The 14,216-nt window shown below is 42.7% G+C and overlaps 1 protein-coding gene across 2 annotated transcripts in view; it reads left to right on the plus strand.

The window, feature by feature from the left end:
- The window catches only part of IBTK (inhibitor of Bruton tyrosine kinase), a 109,122-nt gene extending 99,814 nt beyond the window's left edge, over window positions 1-9,308 (plus strand). Inside the window, exons 27-29 of one of the 2 annotated variants that reach the window (XM_050950088.1) lie at window positions 5,859-5,912; window positions 6,029-6,161; window positions 7,860-9,308. In XM_050950088.1, coding sequence (XP_050806045.1) covers window positions 5,859-5,912; window positions 6,029-6,161; window positions 7,860-7,985 — 313 coding nt within the window. In that variant the 3' untranslated portion in view covers window positions 7,986-9,308. Of the gene's footprint in view, window positions 1-5,858; window positions 5,913-6,028; window positions 6,162-7,859 lie in introns of those variants that run through there. The other variant, XR_007773972.1, reaches the window with a different exon arrangement.
- Window positions 9,309-14,216: the final 4,908 nt, after the last annotated feature.

Here is a 14,216-nt window from a genome sequence, read left to right on the forward strand (position 1 = left end):
GGGGCTAAGATACCTGTTCCTCAGTACTTTACTGTAACCATCTGGCTTTGCCCCATCACATTATGTAGAAATGAAAACAATTGAGAGTTGACTATACCAACGCATTAAAGCACATTAGGTGCTGTAGAATAACTGAAAAATAAATGTTGAACTTTATTTAAAAAAAAAAAATCTTGCTATAATACTTCGCCCATGCTTTTAAACTGCATGTTGTCAGAGGTTCATACAATTTAGGGGAAGAGGGCTTAGATTTCCCATTTAAGAGGGCTTAGATTTCCCATTTTAGGTCTTTTCCATTCCCCTGTTAATGCAGGATTAGTCTGGTCAGCACATATTAGTGTGTTTCTGTCTGGTGTAGACTTAAATGTACCACATGGTTAGTTCTCTTGACAGATTATACAGAGTAACACATCTTACTGTCAGAATTTATTTTTTCTTGATATTAAGCATGTTTTTTTCTGTTTCGTTTCGTTCCATGAATCCTATTTTTACACCCCTTTTATGTATATTCGTCAGAATCCAGATCATATATTTATGAGGGAAGGTACTGGGGTATGTGTGCTGAAGATTCACCATCTCTGGCATTGAATAATCAATACTATGCTGACAGAGAAATAATACACTAGTGCTATTGCAGTTAACTTAATGCTACCGCCACTTCTTTCAAGACAACAATTTTAGGATTGGAGATCATATCATTCCCAGATTTATTGTGAACAGACTTATATACTATGCTTATATTGCAATTACATTGCTCAAATCTCTAAATAAAAAACATTACATAAACATATTATTTAGGCTGCAAAGTCAGGCACTCGGAAATTAGGAAATGCAATAATTAAGGTTGCCTGTGCTGTAAATCCGTTACAGTTCTAGTAATCAAGAAGCTAACTTGGGAGCAGGTACTGTACCACTGTGTCAAAGTTAGAATAAGGACTCACAATTTGTCAGACCACTCTGTTTTATTAGCGCAGCGCTCCGCCAATAACACCCAGATAATGTGAGTGGCCATGCAAGACCCAAACAGTCTTATTTATACAGATAAAAGAGCGGGAATTAGACAAAGGAACAAAGAAAGCAAAACAGTAAAATTCACCAGGGGCACAGCATGCATACCCTACTTCCTTACTAACTCTTATCGATCTAAGGCTAATACTTCACCAATTGCCCTTAAACGGTGCAATTGTTCTATGTTAATGTCTGTATTCCTGGCATCTGGATTGCAGCATTCCAACAGTTTTGCTTAAAGGTACAGACAGCATTTCTTTAATCCTTTCTATTTTCACAATATAATTCATTCTGCTTTCACAACTGCATCACACTCAAAAACCTTCTGTCTAGAAGTCTTGGGCCATGTCTACACTTACAGTTTTGCAGCGCTGGTAGTTACAGCTGTGTTCGTACAGCTGTGTAGGGCCAGCGCTGCAGTGTGGCCACACTGACAGCTACCAGCGCTGCATTGTGGCCACATTTGCAGCACTTGCAGCGCTGTTGGGAGTGGTGCATTATGGGCAGCTATCCCACAGAGCACCTCGTCCCATTTTGGCGCTGTGGCTTGTGGGAAGGGGAAGGAAGTGTGCGGGTCTTTCCGCTTCCTGTTCCAACGCCCCGTGGTGCTTTGCTGCACATTCCGAGCAGTTTGGCGGCATTGTGAGTCTGCAGCGCGATTTCTGAGATTTCTGTTACAAATGGAGCCTGAGCTGCTGAGGACCTTGCTGATGAATGTTGCCAGCACATCACGCATGGCAGTGGAGCTATTCCTTCAGCTGCAAAGTGACAGTGAGGAGTCAGACGATGATATTGAAACGCCTGACGCTCAAAACACTCAATTGCTTATGGCAGTAACAGACGTGCTTAGCACCGTGGAACGGCGCCTTTGGGCTCGGGAAACCAGCACTCAGTGGTGGGATCACATCGTCTTGCAAGCATGGGATGACGAGCAGTGGCTGCAGAACTTTCGGATGAGAAAAGCCACTTTCATGGCACTGTGTGCTGAGCTCGCCCCTGCCCTGCGGCGTAGGGACACGAGATTGAGAGCTGCCCTGCCAGTGGAGAAGCGGGTGGCTAGTGCAATCTGGAAGCTGGCAACTCCAGACAGCTACCGATCGGTGGTGAACCAGTTTGGAGTGGGAAAGTCCACCGTTGGAATGGTGCTGATGCAAGTTTGCACAGCCATTAATCGCACCCTGCTAAGAAGAACTGTGACTCTGGGGAACGTGCAGGACATTGTGGATGGCTTTGCACAAATGGGTTTCCCTAACTGTGGAGGGGCAATAGATGGGACGCATATTCCTATTCTGTCCCCACCCCACCTGGCATCAGAGTACGTTAATCGCAAGGGGTATTTCTCCGTGGTTCTGCAAGCGCTTGTGGATCACCGTGGGCGTTTCACTGACATTTACTCAGGATGGCCTGGAAAGGTGCACGATGCACGCATCTTTCGGAACAGTGCCCTGTTCAGGAGGCTGAGGGCCGGGACTTTTTTCCCAGACCGCAAGATCACAGTAGGGGACATCAAAATGCCCACTGTGATCCTTGGAGACCCCGCTTACCCCTTAATGCCATGGCTCATGAAACCGTATACAGGGAAGCTTGACAGGAGCAAGGACTGGTTCAACTACAGGCTGAGCCGGTGCAGAATGACTGTGGAGTGTGCTTTTGGCCGTTTGAAAGGGCGCTGGAGGTGTCTTTATGGGAAGCTAGATTTGGGGGAAAGCAGCATCTCCGCTATTATATCCGCGTGCTGTACCCTCCATAATATTTGTGAAGGGAAGGGTGAAAGGTTCAGTGAGGAATGGACCTCCGAGGTTCGACGCCTAGAGGATGAATTTGCACAGCCAGAGAGCAGGGCTACTAGAGAGGCCCAGGAAAGGGCTTCAAGGATTAGGGATGCCTTAAGGGAGCAATTTGATGCTGAGAGCCAACAGTAATGTTTGGTGCCTTTGCTGTGCTCCTTTCTACCTTGGGGTACAATATTTACCACTTCCTGCAATAATAAAACGTATTGTAAAAGCCATAAAATCCTTTATTCAAAGTACAGTACATAAAAGGCCAGGGGGGTTAGGGTGGTGGACTGTACATTCAGAGGTTTGAATATGTCCTGTTTGGATTACTTTTCAATGTCTGCTGCACTTCAGGATTACTATGCTGCAGAGTAATGGGGGTGGAGTTCACAGGGTAAGAATTGTAGTTATCAGGGCTGGTAGGTGATCATACAGGTGTTGGGGGAAGCTGGGGGTAATAAGAAACTGGCTGCTGGAGAAAGGGGTTTTGTGCAAATACTGGGGAACAAGAAAGAGAGCTTTGGGAGGGGTGTGGGTTACCACGGTACAGATCTGCCTGCATGGCTACGAGAGACTCGAAAGAGTCAGTTTGGCGAGCCAGGAGGCTTATCATCTGCTTTGAGGTTTTTTTGGTAGCCAATTCCTTTCTCCTGCTTTCTGTTTGCCTCCACTCATACATTTTCTCTCTCCATTCCTGCGTCTTCCTACTTTCTCTGTTGTAGTGAATCATAACTGCTTTGATCAATTCTTCTTTTGATTTTCGTGGATTTTTTCTCAAGTTCTGCAAGCGACGTGAGGCCGGTGATCCGGCTGCATTAGTCAAGGTCACAAAAAAAAACATAGATAGAAACATGTAATACACAGAGGCTACATTGTTTATTATCACACAGTGAAGGAGTTTTTAGACTTTTTGTAGCATCCTTGCCACATACCTAGCATAACACGGAGGCCAGGGAAGCGAAGGCATGGCGAGCAATGGAGTGAGTGTTTCTGCCCCGACTGCACCTGGGAGGGGGATTTGACCGATGGATCACTGGGGTTTATCTGCACTGGGTACAGGAGGTAACTGGTGTCCTGCACAGGGGACAGTAGTGAACAGGAAGGTGGCGAGCTGCTGGCGGGGGCGGTCCGCGTAACTGCCGGCCTGCTGGTGAGGGGGGGGAAACACACAGCTGGGCTGGCTGCCTGCTGGGAAGGGGGGGGAGAGACCGGAGCGCACCGCGGGGCTGGCTGCCTGCTGGGAAGGGGGGGAGAGACCGGAGCGCACCGCGGGGCTGGCTGCCTGCTGGAAAGGGGGGGGAGAGACTGGAGCGCACCGCGGGGCTGGCTACGTGCTGGAAGGGGGTGGGGAGACTGGAACACACCGCGGGGCTCGGGGGGGGACCGCGAACCTGGCGCCCTGCACTCAAGTATCCCTAAATTCTCAACAGGGTTTCCTACTGCCAGATATATCACTGCTGCGTGTTACCTGGGAAGAGAGGGAGGGTCTTCTACAGTAATGTGGATTCCGCCCTGGCCCCTATGCAGCTTGCCTGTGTGCAGCCATGGTCCCCCCACCCCTCGCTGCACAGTGGATCGGACGAGTTAGCCTGACCGGGACAAGGACCACGGTGGCTCTCCCTATAAACTTGCGAAAGCACATTGCCCACGCTCTGGCTGCAACTTTTCAAGAGATTACCGAGGCAGATTACAGAGACGTGATAGAGCAAATCAATGGGCTATTCCACGTTTAGGCATGCATGCAGGCAGCCATAACCCAAACCCTCCTCTCCCAAAACATAAAAATCTGCTTACCCCGAGCATGCTCCTCAGCTTCTTCCTCACCAGCAACTTCCAGCTGCTGCGACTGGCTAGCCTTCTCCTGGCTTGAGAAGAGCTCCTGGCTGCATGCCTCCTGGGACTCGGGGGTGTCTCCCTCCACCACAGTAGCCTGACTCTCGGCTTCCTCTACACCCTCCCCCACTTCTCCCTGCTCTGAACTCTCCATCGTGCTCCTAGGATTGGCAGTGGGGTCACACCCAAGTATGGCATCCAGCTCCTTGTAAAAACGGCAGGTTGTGGGGGCAGCTCCTGAATGGCGATTTCCCTCACGGGCTTTGCAGTAAGCACTCCTCAGCTCTTTTATTTTGACCCTGCACTGCAACGCGTCCCGTTCATGGCCCCTTCTCAGCAAGGACTGTGATATCTACCCATAGGTATCATAATTTCTCCTTCTGGAGTGCAGCTGTGCTTGCACAGCTTCCTCACCCCAAACACTGATGAGGTCCTGCAGCTCGGAATTGTTCCATGCTGGGGCTCGTTTGGGGCGTGGAGGCATGGTCACTGATTGATTGAATGATTGATTGCACTCCACACCTGGCTGAGCAAACAGGAAGGGGATTTTTAAAATTCCTGGGGCATTTAAAGGTGGGGTCAGCTGAGCCCAGGGCAGTGGAGTGTGCATGATTACCAGAGAGGCTTCTAAGGTATGCTGGGATACCTCCTTATACCCTGGAGGTCAATAAAAGCGCTGGTGGGCGTCCACTCTTGCTGACCAGCGCTGGATCACCAGCGCTGGAATCCCTACACCCGAGGCTCGACCGGGTGTACAGCCAGCGCTGCAACCAGGGAGTTGCAGCGCTGGCCGTGCTTTGCAAGTGTGGCCACATCCTAAGTTGCAGCACTGTAACCCCCTCACCAGCGCTGCAACTCTCTAGTGTAGCCATGGCCTTGGATTTAATTTTGGATTTGCTACTATATCACAATACAGTGAATGTGCAAAGAGAACTTTTTGTCTGAATTCATTTTCTGCTGGGGCACCCATGTGCTTCTTACTAAAGTAGTTATTGGAATAGGAACAATATAGGAATATGTTTTAGTAACTGCTCACTGTGGGCTATCACACTGCAATTTGCGAAGGACACTCAATTCACTGATTTGTTTTTTCTCCAGTGGCTTAAGATTCCCCTCTCCAAGCTGTTCCTCTCCCCACAGTAGCAAGCTTAGTGCAGTAGAATAAGTCTGAGGGTTGCCAACAATCCTGTTACATTCCAAGAGAGTATTGAATCAGCAACTTTAATGTTTTTTTCCTCCCAGATGCACAATCAAAGAAGATCGTGTTTCTGATTTACTACAACTGGAGAGTCATAAGTAAGTTTAATTTTTGACATGAAAGATTTTGAAGCATGTTTTCTGTTAGTTCTTTATACTGCTTTTGTTTCAGAATGTCAGCGATATACTTCACTGTGTAATGTATTACCTTGCAGTCCATGGTTAGTGACATCCTTAACTAGCTCTACTGCGATAGCACCTATCACGTTTGCAGCAATTGTAGAGGAAGAGCTCCAGCAGGAAGCTGCTCTTATCAGGAGTAGAGAGAAACCTTTGGCTTTGATCCAGGTAAAGAAAGCTGTATTTTTTTCACTACCTCTTTTAGAGATGACATTTTAGAATCAGTTGTTCATATTACAAGAACTAGAGGTCACCAAATGAAATTAATAGGCAGCAGATTTAAAACAAATAAAAGGAAGTTCTTCGCACAGCGCACAGTCAACTTGTGGAACTGCTTACCTGAGAAGGTTGTGAAGGCTAGGACTATAACAGCATTTAAAAGGGAACTGGTTAAATTCATAGTGGTTAAGTCCATAAATGGCTATTAGCCAGGATGGGTAAGGAATGGTGTCCCTAGCCTCTGTTTGTCAGAGGATTGAGATGGATGGCAGGAGAAAGATCACTTGATCATTGCCTGTTAGGTTCACTCCCTCTGGGGCACCTGGCATTGGCCACTGTTGATAGACAGGATACTGGGCTAGATGGACCTTTGGTCTGACCCGGTTCGGCCATTCTTATGTTCTTATATGCTGCATAGTGTCTACCAGCTGTTAAAGCATAACTTCAGGCTTGTTTTGGGAGGGTACGGCTAGCCCAGGGGTGGGCAAACTTTTTGGCCTGAGGGCCACATTGGGGTATGGAAATTGTATGGCAGGCCATGAATGCTCATGAAATTGGGGTTGGGGTGTGAGCTCTGGCTGGGGGTGCAGGCTCCAGGGTAGGGCCAGAAATGAGAAGTTCAAAGTGCAGTGGGGTGCAGGAGACTCTGGCTGGGGCTGCAGGCTCTGGGATGGGACTGGGGATGTGGGGTTTGCGGTATAGGAGGGTGCTCCAGGCTGGGACCGAGGGGTTCGGAGGGCAGGAGGGGGATGAGGGCTGGGGCAGGGTGTTGGAGTGTGGGGGAGTGGCTCGAGTTCAGGATCCAGGTGGTGCTTGCTTCAAACAGCTCCTGGAAGCAGCAATGTGTCCCCTGTCCGGCTCCTAAGCGGAGGCGTGGCCAGGTGGCTCTGCTGCATGCTTCCCCGTCCACAGCGTGTGGAGCAGAGCCCCTTGGCTGCTCCTACACGTAGGAGCTGGAGGAAAGACATGCCTCTGTTTCCAGGAGCCGGGCAGAGCGGCCCCTGACCCTGCTCCCTGGCTGGAGTGCCAGAGCAGGTCAAGCCCCAGACCCTGCTTACCAGCGGGAGCTCAAGGGCTGGATTAAAATGGCTGGTGGGATGGATCCTGCCCGCAGGCCATACTTTGCCCACTCCTGGGCTAGCCTGGCAGTATTTGGGGCCCTTAACTGCTGGGGCTAAATTCCATGTTCCCCAATTTTCTTTGCTTGCCGTCATGGTTTGGAGTGTGTTACCTTCTCCCATTTTGCTAGAGGATGACATCCAGCCAGTCCACAAGTGTTTTAGAATGTTAGGACGTATGGCCCCAGGACCTGCCTATTTTTAAAGCCTGTCCAGCTAGCAGGTTTTTTAAAAGACCTACCATGCAAAAACATATCTGTATTTGAATGAAATTAAGAATATTCATTGATTACTGATGTGCAGTACCCTCCCAAAACAAGCCTGAAGTTATGCTTTAACAGCTGGTAGACACTATGCAGCATTTTTCAGGGCTATTAAACCTTATTGGTAACAGTAATTTGTTTTAAAAAGTAACATTGTTATACAGTGAATAGTTTCCATCCCCCATGAGATAATTTTTGTTCTAGACCTGATTATAAAATGCTGACTTCCCCTTCCCTCTCCCTCCTCTCGTTCTTTCCTCCTTCAGATTGAGGAACGTGCTATTCAGGATTTGCTAATCCACTACGAAGCTTTTGACAACCCTGATGAATTTGTTGTAATTGAAAGGGCTCCACAGGGACCTGTTGCAACGCCTTTGTGGAACAAGCACTGAAGTTAATCCATCATGAATTTCATGAAGATATGTCTACTTCAGAGTTTTTGACTTTTATTAGACGTAGAATTGAAGTGGGGGGAGCAGTCTTGTAAATTTAGTATCAGTGTTAAAATGCTGCACATAATCAGCATGCATCTGATTATACTAGAGAGAGAATGCAAACTATGATTTGTTAGTATCCATTATTCACACGGTATAATGTATGTATGTTTTGACAACAAACTGTTTACCATACCCTGTGTTAATAATATTCTATATACAATTGTAGATTGAAAATACATTTGCTTATAGTAAGGTTTAGTCCCTATTAGGACAATAAAGTTTTTGATAAATTCACAGGTGGTGGAAAAAAGTAGATGCTAATTTTGTGATTATTGTAAAACTGACAATTTAAAATTATGCATCTTTAAAATGTGAGCATTTAATCAGGATTGACAATGACAGATTAGAAATATCCCAAAAGTGTCTTATCTTAAATTTCATCTAAAAATACAATTTGGCAATGCAGTTTTTCCTAATCTCTGATATGTATGTATAAGTACTGGTTCTCTCATCTATTGTGACTAGTACTTTTTTGACTGTTGCTCTTCGTGGTGAGCCTCTGTGCTGGACTTCATGTGCTCTGCCAGTACCTGCTTCCAGTTCAGTTGTGTGTGTTTACACTTTTGTTAGGTTGGCCTTTTGAGCAGCCCAATCTCTGTTATGGCTTAAAACAAACACAGTTCAGTGGGATGTGATATCACTTGTTGGATCATCCATGATGTATTTTGGTAAATTGGTACAATTTTAGAACCACTGTTTTAAAGTACAATATATTTAAAGTCCTGAGGAAATGCAAAACCTGTATGTTAAATATTAGAGCTTCAAGGATGAATGCTTAACTGTGGATTTTGAGAAGCTTAACCTGCAAAGATTTCATGGCTGGCTTTTCAGTATTGTGTGTTCAAAAAGTTCTTTGTGCCTGGTTTCTCTGAACAGATTTATAAAAGTTGTTTAATAGCCTTATGTGTAATATGCTGTCTTGGTTTGTGTTTGGGTAGTTAAATGTGGATTTACCTGTTTCAGTAATCTCATCGTTTACCGATCCTGGGCAAACTGGAGAGGATCAAGCTTAGAGAAGATATACCCAGATGAATGTACAAAGCAATCACTGTGTGATAAATTATTTGAGTCTTGGAAAACAATGTAGCTGCATCTAATGGCTTCAGGTGAGCTACATAAAAAAAAAAATCAAACAAATGCAATAAACATTAAAATCTTGATTAAGACAAATGTGTGTACTTTGTATGCCATTGTATAAAAATTGACTTTTGTGGCAGAGTATTTCTAAAAGTATTTTCATTTCATATGGAGCATGAACAGTGTGCTTAATACAAGATAAAATTTCAAGTAAACACCTGTAAGGGGGAGGGGATTGCTGTCTAAGATCTCAATGTATTTAAATATTAATGCTGAATATTTGGAGATTTTCTAGTGCTTCAATTCCTCTTGCTGTTTAAAGTTTTGTAAAACAACTGTATAAAGATTTTTTTAAAAAAAGCAATTACTACGTACAGTAAGAAATTTATTCAACAGCTGTTAGGTTTTTTCTAGCCATTATCTTATTCCATTCTCAAATGTAAAATGATAGGTTTTTAAAAAATATTCACTGTTTTGCTGCATCTTGGAAGAAATGTTTCATAATTCCTTTTTAACAAACCGTTAAAATTATTCCAACCCTGACTGACTTTGAGATCTATTTGATGCTGGCAGACCAAGTGCCAGCTCATGACAAGGCCCAGGCCTCACCTCACTGAACACTTACAAATGCATAGCTGGAAACCAGTCTAATTGTAGAACATACCACCTGTTTGTTTGGGGTGTCTTCCCTGCTTTTGACAGTCTGCCCTGAGGTTGGCACTCAGTCATGAGCCATTTCAGACAGTGTGAAAGTCTAATTGGTATATCTTAAAAGAGAGGGATGATATCAAATCTCTGGGGAACTTCTGATGTCTTTTACACTCAAAGTTCTTATGCAATGTGTCATTGATAATACTTAATTTTGCACTCATGTGGTATGTGTATATGCTTTCGTGAAATTGAAAACACATCTTTGGAAAAATTGCATTAACGTAGTTTAAATTTTACAGCCAAAATCTGAGGAAAAAGCTTTGAATGAGTGTCTACTTGGACAATATATGTGTCTTAGATTTAAAGGTACAATAAATAAAATTAAAAGTTAGCAGATGGGTTGAAAAACTTTGAAATGTCATTGATGTCAATATTTCAAAGTATAGTGGGTAAGATCAAGTCATTCATATTTGATACGTTCTGGAGGCAATTAACTGTACTTACACTCTCTATGACATTTTAAATATAATTTTAAAAGCATAATCTGAAGACAGAAATTCTTCAAAAACATGAGATCCTTTATTTATAGGTATGTGATTACAGAGTTGTGACTGATAGAACAGACAAGTGACAAAAGCTAACATGCCAAATTATCCTGATACAAGTATAATGCCATTAGTCTGCAATATATTAATTCTCACGTGCTAATATAGGACTTTATTCTGTTTTCCTGATTGAGATTCATTTCACCAAAAGTTGATATTTAAATATTTAAGAAAGGTATTTTAATGGACCAGTCCTATTTTGTAAAACAATTATAAATAAGGAAGTTTTAATTTCTTGAACTAAACAATGCATCAGTATCAACCCAGTGAAATAAATTTGAGATTATCAATTCAATCTTTTTAAAAAAGCATCTCGTAGGAAATGCATGCACTGGTTTTCTCTTGAGAGGATTTTACCTAAATAAACTTAAGAATTAGCACCTTCTCTTTAACAATACGTTCTTTGGTTGTAATGAATAATATATTACCAACCAAAGAAGTACTAAGAAATAGTTATATTAATGACAAACAAATCGGTAGCATACATGTACAAAACTAATTTAGAATGGCAAATCCCAAACCATATTAAAATGTATGTTAACTAAATACATATACCTATTTTCATTCTTCCAGAAATAATTAGGAAACAATTAGTTTCCCTATAGGATAGTTTATCTGGATGTTATGAACTTGTTAACTGATAGTTACCAAAACTGATAGTAGTTACCAGTTGCTATTCAAATTGGAGTTACTCTAAACTGGGAGAACACAACTTGAGAATATAATTAACATATTACATACAAAAACCTTCATGAAGAGGACATTATTTAGGTTGCAAAGTTAAGCCCTTGAAAGTTAGAAAATGTCAGAATTACAACTGCCTGTGTAACCTGAAATTGACCCCTTTGTGCATCCAACCTCTGAATTTAGTGAGGCCAGGGTCTTCTGGAAAAAATAGCATGTGACCATGTAATTAAAGATCATAGTGCACAGGCACAAGGGGGGTAAATGTTGGTTGCACAAGCAACTGTAACTCTGGCATTTCCTAACTTTCAGATGCCTCATATTGCAAGAGAAGTTGTGACATGCAGAAGATCAAAAATCGAGTTGTGTGTAGAACCCAGACTTATTGACTCGTAGTTATGACCATGCTGTCTTCTGCAAATTATTTAAAATCACCACAACAAAAACCCCAACCAGAGCATTCTTTAAATACATGGCACCTGTTCAAAACAATGAGAAATTTCAAGGCAAGAGTTTTAATTTTAGCACTCTGTCAGATTCCCATGTAGCTAATTTTAATAACTTGAAAATTAATTCCCAAAACCCTGTTAAGTAAATACAAATCCTCTATATGTATTGTCTGTACAGTATACTAGCACTTAATTCCAATTTTTATCTAACTATAGCAGGAAGGAATAGATTTAGATCAGGGGTTCTCAAACTTCACTGCACCGCAACCCACTTCTGACAACAAAAATTACTACAGGACTCCAGGAGGGGGGATTGAAGCCTGAGCCCCACTGCCACAGGGCAAAGCCCAAAGACTTCAGCCCCAGGCTCAAGGTTGCAGGGGGGAGGTTGTAACTTGAGCCCTGCACCCAGGGCTGAAGCCCTTAGGCTCAAGCCTGGGTCCTGGGCAGTGGAGTCAACCCTCAGCCCCAGACTCCAGCCCTGGTGACCCCATTAAAACAGAGTCACAACCCACTTTGGGATCCCGATCCACAGTTTGAGAACTGCTGATTTAGATTAAACTGTTCCAAGCAAAGCTGCAGCAGTTCTGTCATTTGCAGTAGCACCACACTCTGCTAAAAATGCCTGAACTCTGAACTGTTAAGGGAGCCACTGCACCTGTTCAAAAACAATTATGCCTTGTTTGAATTTGTGGTGTGTTTCCTGTAAAGATAAGCATAAAAATCCTAACTTTATGAAGAAATGAAATGCAAAATCTAATTCTTAAAATCAGGTCTAGTAACTTTTCATAAGAACCTGACTTAGTACAGCCAGGAACTTTGCAATTATCTTTTTAAACTATTTTACCAAAACATAATGGCTATTTATCAAAAATTTGTCAAGTTCAAGGGTTAACTTTCCAAGTCTTAATGTAAATTGGTATCTACAAAAGTCGCCTCATTGTTTACAGTGAAATGAACATATGGCATTTTGGTGTGTAATTTCAAAACTCCTCATTATGGCTTGTTGGCATAACAATTGGGAAGTTAACAAAAGGCTTTGTATTCAATATACACCAATATCTAGTTTCTGAGTCGGATGAGTGTTTTGAGAAGAATTAGCTGAAGTATTTTATTGCTTTGTCATCTTCTTCATTATCTCAAACTTCAAAGCAAGTTTAAAAGGAGGGGGAGGGGCTGATTTGAAAGCAATACTTTCACTTCTCATGGAAACAATATTATGTTTAAACAATTTTTATTTGTCTCTTTTCATACTGCTGTGGTAACTCCAGGCTATTGAAGTTTCCAGCACTTGATACCATACAGCATTGTACTGTAAGTCACCTGCTCTAAGGCCTTTCAGGAATATGACTAATCTGTTACTTTGCAACACAGGATAGATTAGTTAAAGAGAGAGGAGACCAAACGAGTGACTTCAGTCAATTACCTGTAATTGCTGTAGTCTGCAAGTAACTTTTGTTGTTCATGAGCAGGCTACATGTGGAACATGCAGGAAAAAATCTTATTATACATACCACTGCTTTAATTTCACAGGAGGGAGATTACTGACCACTTATGCTCATTTAACTTGTTGTAGGAACCTCTTGATGGCACTAACCCCTGTTGTACTACTTTAACTATACATCTGTAGTTAAAGCAGTATAACCCCTTCACTGTAGATGTACTTATACTGGAATAAAATTCTTGTACTGGTATAGTTCATGCCCATAGGGGAAGGGCAATAAGATATATGGGGGTAAACATATACACTGGTATAACTGCATCCACATTAGGGTTGGTACCAGTATAACTATTTCAGTGAAGAATCACACCCCTAATCAAAATAGTTGCACCATTACAAAAAACGTGATGACTAAGCCTTATGGCAAGTTCAAAACACAAGGGGTAAAGTCCTGGCTCCACTGAAGTCAATGGTAAAATTCCAACTGATTTCAGTATGGCCTGGATTTCACCAATAAATCTTATTTTGTCTCCTGAGATGTGCTAACAGATTAAGAAAATCAATTGTCAGTCTTTTCCTTTTCTGGAGGTGGAGGCCTCAGTAACAATGCATATTGAATAACATAAGCATAGTTGTTAGTAATTCTGTAGACTCTAAAGTGGAGGTAGTGGTGAGGTTGGGAAATAGCTCTAGAGACAAAAGCGGGGCACTGTCTGTCTTCTTTCCTCCTCCCCCCCCCCCCCCGCTGTTCTTAATGAATAGTTTACTTTTTCCTAAATATTTTTTATGTTGTTCATCGAATTGCTGTAGGAAGATTAATGGAAGGAATTCCACTTACCTAGGTAAGTTTGTTACCACAACCACTGTTTGATATAGCATCTTTTTACAATTAATAACCTTAGTTTATAGATGTATTAAAATTTCCCTATATGGCAATGAGTCTTGTATGTTAAGCAATCCAATAATACTGAACTGGGACTCAGTTAAAACCATGGTTGACCACTTAAGCTATTCCATTGTTCTTAAATGTCGTAGGGGAAGCCACAAGGTAAATGTGGTGCAATGTCTTCACATTGCATTTGGATGTTGCTGCTGATATTGCAACAAATATCAAATGATTTTATTTCTGACTCCAATGACTACAGTGGATTCCATTTTAAAAAAAATGTTACCAGTAGTTTCAGCGAAGTAGTATTAATAGATTTTAAGGCCAGTAGAG

This window comes from Gopherus flavomarginatus, chromosome 4 (assembly GCF_025201925.1).
Source record: "Gopherus flavomarginatus isolate rGopFla2 chromosome 4, rGopFla2.mat.asm, whole genome shotgun sequence".
NCBI classification, from domain to species: Eukaryota; Metazoa; Chordata; order Testudines; family Testudinidae; genus Gopherus; species Gopherus flavomarginatus.